Below are 7,827 nucleotides of genomic sequence, written 5' to 3' on the forward strand. Positions count from 1 at the left end.
CATTGTTATTTACAAATCAAACGCCCACCCGTTGACTCCAATTAAATTTTGCCACATAGCACAAACCCAACATTAAATATATATAACGTAATTAATATTCTCTCAACTTGAAAGCTAAAATAAACATAAAGTTCAACGACCAACAAGCCAGAAAAAAAAAAAAAAAAAAAAAAAAAAACTAAAAAAGAAAACTTCACCCACAACAAGCAAGAAGTAGAGAACACTCCTAGTAAAGATTGCTTTCGGATCCGGATAGGCCTTCTGGAAACCACAGAGCGATCTCCTTCCTCGCACTCTCAATTGAATCACTTCCATGTATTACATTCCTGCAGTAAGAGACAAAAAAAATATATTCCATAAAAAAAAAAACTTACGAGCATAAGAGGAAAACGAAAGAAAAAGTTGAATAATCACATCCCAATTTCAATTGCATAATCGGCCCGAACAGTACCAGGTTCCCATTTAGAAGGATCAAAAGCCCCAGTAATCTTGCGGCATTTCACAATAACATTGTCGCCCTCCCAAACCATGGCCACCACAGGGCCAGATGTGATGTCCCCCACAAGTGCAGGGAAGTAGCGCTTTCTCGCCAAATCCTAGCAGTGCTTCTCCGCGATGGATCACTCCACGTTTGAAACTTCAACCATAAAATTCAAATAGATGATCACTAGTCGCAACAAAATATATAAACACGAAAGAGTTGATGAAGGGGGATTCGAAAGAAAAACCAAATACCTTTCAGGTAGAAACCACTGCATTCGAAGCATCCGATGATCTCACTAATCTGATGAGATGTGGGTTACATATAGATTTGAGTGGTTCAACTTTAAGATGAGAGAAAAATTAGAGAAATGAAAGGTGGACGGATACATTATCATCAGGTTGCGATGGACGTCATCAAGCTTGATCATGATAAAGGTCTTTTCCATCTTAATTGTTTCAGTAAAATCTAACTATCTCTTGTTCAGTTAAGAGAGAGAGAACTCCTCGTGGTATATGGAATCAGAGAGCGATGAAGTTTCTATACATAGACAAGCATTTGTAACGACGTTCCACTTCTTAAAAGGCTGCTTATCATTTATTGACAATGATTTTGTTGGATCTTCCCATAAAATGGATTTCAGATAATAAGGGAAAAAACTCTATTAATTTAATTAATTATTATGTTTGACTTTGAAATTTTATATAGGATTGTGTGGTATAAATGTAAATGCTTCTAATATAATTGAAGGCATGCACTTTTGAACTTTCACAAGACCTATCGTACTTCATAATGAGTTAATATCATATTTGTTTGTAAATAAATGGTTTTTATGGGCTGGAGAAGGTATTAGCAGGTCCAATGAGCCTTGATAACATATTTCTTTCCCAAAACATTGGGATCATGTATTAGTTGCTGGGTTGACCTATTAGATTGTTCTGCCGAACTGTTTAGCTAAGTACCAACTACCAAGTATCGGATTAACCGGTGTAGATTCATGATCCCGATATTTTTTTATATGTAAGGATTTATGAAGGTGACACCGCTATTTGAAGATTTTAATCTCCGATAATGGCGCCAAAAACTTAATCCCAAGCAAAGTAAGATTTCAATTATATTTGTAGGGATTCTACGCAAGTATATGTATCGTTATCAAGTAATATAAGGCTTTCTGATTAAGCCCCGAATATCGATCTCATATAGATCGAGGTTAATCACTGCAGCTTTCAAGAGAAGTTCTAGTCTAGAATAACACACCCTATCTTGGAAGGTCGATAAATGTTTGATTTTGATTATATCCTACAATTATCACTATAATAATACTTCTACTCCTAAACTAAAATACTTCGTGAAAATCTGAAAGTAGGGTTTAATATATTAAAAGTACTCTTCCTCATGCAATGAAATTAGTGACATGTGTAAAAAGTAAAACAAGTAGTGAGAGAGATTGTGACAAATAAGAGCAATTATATTCTTTACCCTTACTAGAGATGCTATAAAGAACATTGGTTAATCTAAAGTTTGAATAGCTCTGAAGACAGGCTAGGCAGGGAAGATGCTAGCTCTCACTCTAGGGTTCCCTCTTATCCCTCCCCCTGGAGGCTAACATCTCACATCAAAACCTAAAACAATAGACCAAATTAGGGGGCTTTAGCCTGTCACTCTAAAGTCCTTTAATTCTACTCCCATTAAAGATTATTTTCCCATTTATTTGCACTCAACTATATGAACTACATTCTCATCCATACAATCTCATATGATTCTACCACAATTGATTGAGACAAATTGATTGAGACAATTGAGACAATACCATCCCGGATCTTACATGTTCTCACAATAGATTTTAACATGCAAGTTCATCAAGTTTATATGTAAATGAAGAATAATTAAAATCATCACAATATATTCTCACTCTACTCAATTCTATATCCTACACATGCATATTAATTCATTACAAGAGGGAAGAATAACGAAAACTACTCACTACACATGGACAAACAACAAGAACTTTTCATTGAACAAGACTTTGAAACCACACAAATAAAGTACTAAATTCAAATCAAAATACAATGGAAATACTTATCTATAATAGAAATCAAACTCTTCTTGTATAGAAAAAACAATCTCTTTTTAATCCTCTCCAAGAACAAAGTGAAAAGAAAAGAAGAAATTCTCACACTCTCTCTTTCTCTCTCGCCTTGTCGCCCCACTTGGGGCTCACGCCCAAGCCTTCTTCTTCTTCTCCAAGTCTTTTTCTCCTCTTCTTATTGATTCAAGAGTCCAAGAGTTCTTTTAAGAACATTTCCAAGCCTTAATTATAATTTCTCAAGAGATTCTTAAGTGTCTCTTCAAAACTGTCCAGATTCAATGAATCTTCCTAATGATGCCTCAAGTGCCTCTTCAAAACTCCATATAATTTCCATAAATTCTTTTAAAAAGTCCATTTTATTATTTCCAATGAATTTCCTAAGAGATTCATGAAGCACCGCTTTAAAAATCATCCAAATCCGATGTATATTCTAGAAGATATGTTAAAAACCGTCTTTGGCGCCTAAGCGTCGTTTTTGAGCCCTTAAGCGCCCCCTCTCTGTCTGGTGGCGCCTAAGCGCCATATTTGGGTGCTTAAGCACTGGGTACAAGCACTTAAGTGTCTGGTTTAGGTCCCCTTGGCTCTGGTGTGCCCCAGTTTGACCTGATTTTAAGGTTCAAAAAGATTTTCTCTAGTTTGCTCCATTTTGGTCCATTTTTGTTCTTTTTGCTACCATACTCCAAATTCTTCAATTTGATGTACCTACAACCAAGAATACAAGAAAGCATACTTTTAAAGTGTAATATCATTATAAAATGAAGCATGAAAAATAGTACATTTTTAGGCGTATCAAAATTCCAAAAACTTAAACATTACTTGTCCTCAAGTAATACTACATTTTTAAAATAATTTATGTAGATTATAGTTAATGGGTCATCCTTTATAATTGCTAAAATTTTATTCTAAAAATGTAATTGTTGAAATTAGAAGAACCTCTAGTGAATCAGACTAGCCCAAGATCTAAAATATTTATCATCAAACTTGAAAATTTGTTTTTCTATCTAGTTTAGAAATATATGCAGATTTTTCATAACTTTGGATCTTATGATCTTTACTTTCTAGACTTAAGAACTATTTTAAAAATAATTTTTACTAATATAAGTATAAAAATCAAGATTAAGATTGTTCTAAGTTCTTTCATCTAGAAAGACTCAAGTAAAACCAATTTTTGATTAGGACCTCTCCTCAAGCTTCTCCTCACCTTCTTTTTTTCTTTTTTTTCTTCTTTTTCTTCTTTTTTTTTCTTCTGGATCTTTTTGATCCATTATTTTTTTTTTATGTGAGGATTACTATATCTAGAGAAGTACTTAAATAATTTTAAATTCCACTATCCTCCTCTAAAGTTAAAACTTATTACTTTTTTTCACTTGATAAGATATATTTTTTTTAAATACTTTTTAAAAGAGCCTTAAATGTTTGAAAATAAAAATTCTAAGAAACCTTAATTTTTCAAAAAAATAAAATTTTTCCTACTAAAGATAGTTATGCATTTTCTCAAGCTCTCCAAAAAATATCCTTAACTCTAGGTTCACCCTTTTCACCAAAAATATCAACTACGTTTTCCTACTTCATTTCTATACTTAAAATTCTAACATCCTTAAGATGACTCCACATAACAATAATCATTAGAAACAAAATAGAAATTTATTTGTAGTACTTTTGAAAACCAGAAATGTTTAATTTGAAACATTTTTCTTTCCCCCCAAACTTAAGCTCAAACATGTGTAACAATGAAGTACAAAAATATGAGAAAGAACACTTTTACAATTTACTACGCATCCTACAAAAATATCAACAAATAACGCATGCTAGAATATTGAAGTAGAAAGTAAATCTATCCTAAACATGCTTGACATAACACTGTAAAGGAATTTTAAATAGTAGAACAGGTACAAACGGAAGATTAAATAGGAACACATTTTAAACTTCATAAAAGAATTGTTGGATGCTAACAAGCTCTAAATATTGAGATAAGTTTTGTCATCTCCCATGACTCATTCAACTTGACTCACATACAACGACACACAAACTCCAATACATAGACTCATAGATTCATAAACAAACAATAACTGAGGTTAGTTTGATCTCCCTTCTACTCACATTTCCCCTCCTTACTTTCAATTTCTAATGGAAGAAACTACACTAACAATGTGGGTGTATTATAAAACTTTATATGGTTATCACCCATGGACTAGAATTCCCTCATGTGTTGCCAATTTCAGGGTTAATCTAAGTCTAAGGTATACACACTCTGGTAAATAAAAATAGTGCAGTTAATTCAGATGTTGTTCACTAAGTAAGTTCATGACCTTACCCACTGAAGATAAAGTCAGATCAAGGAAGTAATAGAGTTTACTGGGAGTGATCTAAGTCCAAACTCTACATGCTTCAAGGTAATGCTTAACTCATGTTGAGAACTACGTAAAAGAGTTGTCAACCTGCTACTATCAAAAATCATATACAAATATAGTCACGAAGAGGGAATTGCCTCACAACATTAATTCAATCCACACTTAAACATCAAACAAGAATCAAAGTCCAACATCTCACTATTATCCAATCCAACATAACAACAATCACACTAAACAAATACAAAGATAACCATGAGTTGCCTCACACGAAGCGCTTGGTCTAACATCGACGACCCGATGTATCCCATGTTTACCATCATCCATCATCAAAATCTTATTCTCTTTGTTTGTATACCACATAATATGCCATTCAATGATTTTGAATAACTCTTTCTTAGGAGATCTTTTACTAATTTCATCATTCAATTCAGGTTCTTCTTGTGATTGAGTCGAATTTGAAGATATAAAAACTGATGGTATAGATGAATACCCTAAATAGGTAGGCTTTATAATTGTATGGGGAACAATCCATGAGATTTTTCAACAAATGGAATTAAAATTTTACTATTTTTGGTAAGGTCCATCATTTCACACTTCTCCTGAACATGCATACAATCTTCTTTAAACACATTTTCAACTCATCATAAAAGTCTATTTTGATCTCATCTATTAACTTACCCTCAAAACTTTTTTGGAAATGGTCTTTACTTAGATAATCAATTTCATCAACCCAAAAACAATCATCATCTTTTCTCTCAGCTGGATGCTTCGTAGCCTTTAAAACATCAAAAGTGGCTTCATGGTCATTAATATTCATAATCAACTTTCCTTAATGAAGGTCTGTTCCATCTTAATTGTTTCAGTAAAATCTATCTCTCTCCGGTTCAGTTAAGAGAGAGAGAAATCCTCGTGGTATATGGAATCAGAGAGCGATGAAGTTTCTATATATAGACAAGCATTTGTAACAGACTCATCATCACGTTCCACTTCTTAAAAGGCTGCTTATCATTTATTGACAATGATTTTGTTGGTTCTTCCCATAAATTGGATTTCAGATAATAAGGGAAAAAATCCAATAATTTAATTAATTATTATGTTTGACTTTGAAATTTTATATAGGATTGTGTGGTATAAATGTAAATGCTTCTAATATAATTGAAGGCATGCACTTTTGAACTTTCACAAGACCTATCGTACTTCATAATGAGTTAATATCATATTTGTTTGTAAATAAATGGTTTTTATGGGCTGGAGAAGGTATTAACAGGTCCAATGAGCCTTGATAACTTATTTATTTCCCAAAACATAGTGATCGTGTTTTAGTTGTTGGGTTGACCTATTAGATTGTTTTGCCGAACTGTTTAGCTAAGTACCAACTACCGAGTATCGGGTTAGCCGGTGTAGATTAATGATCCCGATATTTTTTTATAATAATGGCGCCAAAAACTTGATCCCAAATAAAGTAAGATTTTAATTATGTTTTTAGGGATTCTACGCAAGTATACATATCATTGTCAAGTAATATATGACTTTCTGATTAAGCCCCGAATATCGATCCCACGAAGATTGAGGTTAATCACTGCGGCTTTCAAGAGAAGTTCTAGTCTAAAATAACACACCCTAGCTTGGACGGTCAATAAAGGTTTGATTTTGATTATATCCTACAATTATCACTATAATAATACTTCTAATCCTAAAATAAAATACTTAGTGAAAATCAGAAAGTGGGGTTTAATATATTAAAAGTACTCTTCCTCATGCAATTAAATTAGTGACATTTGTAAAAAGTAAAATAAGTAGTGAGAGGGATTGTGACAAATAGGAACAATTATATTCTTAACCATTACTAGAGATGCTATAAAGAACATTGGTTAATCTAAAGTTTAAATAGTTCTGAAGATGGGCTAGGCAGGGAAGATACTAGCTCTCACTCTAAAGTTCCCTCTTATCTCTCCACCTGGAGGCTAACCTCTCACACAAAATCTAAAATAATAGACCAAATTAGGGGGCTTTAGTCTGCCACTCTAAAGTCCTCTAATTCTACACCCATTAAAGATTATTTCCCCATTTATTTCCACTCAAGTATATGAACTAAATTCTCATCCATACAATCTCATGTGATTCTACCACAGTTGATTTAGACAATACCATCCCAGATCTTACATGTCCAGATCTTACATGTTCTCACACAAGTTGATCAAGTTTACATGTAAATGAAGAATAAAGTAAAATCATCACAATATATTCTCACTCTACTCAATTCTATATCCTACACATGCATACTAATTCATTACAAGAGGGAAGAATAAAGAAAACTACTCACTACACATGGAGAAACAAGAAGAACTTTTCATTGAACAAAACTTTGTAACCATACAAACAAAGTACTAAATTCTAATCAAAATACAATGAAAATACTTATCTCTAATAGAAATCAAACTCTCCTTGTATATAAAAGCAATCTCCTTACAGTCCTCCCCAAGTATAAAGTGAAAAGAAAAGAAGAAATTCTCACAATCTCTCTTTTTCTCTCACCTTGTCGCCCCACTTGGAGCTCACGTCCAAGCCTTCTTCTTCTTCTCCAAGTCTTCTTCTCCTCTTCTTATTGATTAAAGAGTCCAAGAGTTCTTTTAAAAACATTTTCAAGCCTTAATTATAATTTTCCAAGAGATTCTTAAGTGTTAAAAGAGATTCTTAAGTGTCTCTTCAAAACTGTCCAGATTCAATGAATCTTCCAAATGGTGCCTCAAGTGCCTCTTCAAAACTATATATAACTGCCCTAAATTCTTCTATAAAGTCCATTTTATCATTTACAACAAATTCCCCAAGAGATGCATGAAGAACTAATTCAAAAATCATCCAAATCAGATGTACATTCTAGAAGATATGTTGAAAATCGTCATTGG

The 7,827-nt window shown here is 32.9% G+C and overlaps 1 protein-coding gene across 1 annotated transcript; it reads right to left on the minus strand.

Moving 5' to 3' along the window:
- Positions 1–226: 226 nt before the first annotated feature.
- On the minus strand, positions 227–929 carry LOC110038674 (nucleoside diphosphate kinase 1-like). The gene is given in 4 exon segments (XM_020743569.1): positions 227–326; positions 415–643; positions 733–779; positions 871–929. Coding segments are annotated over 4 exon segments (435 nt in total).
- Positions 930–7,827: the final 6,898 nt, after the last annotated feature.

This window comes from Phalaenopsis equestris, unplaced genomic scaffold (genome assembly GCF_001263595.1).
Source record: "Phalaenopsis equestris unplaced genomic scaffold, ASM126359v1 Scaffold233471, whole genome shotgun sequence".
NCBI classification, from domain to species: Eukaryota; Viridiplantae; Streptophyta; class Magnoliopsida; order Asparagales; family Orchidaceae; genus Phalaenopsis; species Phalaenopsis equestris.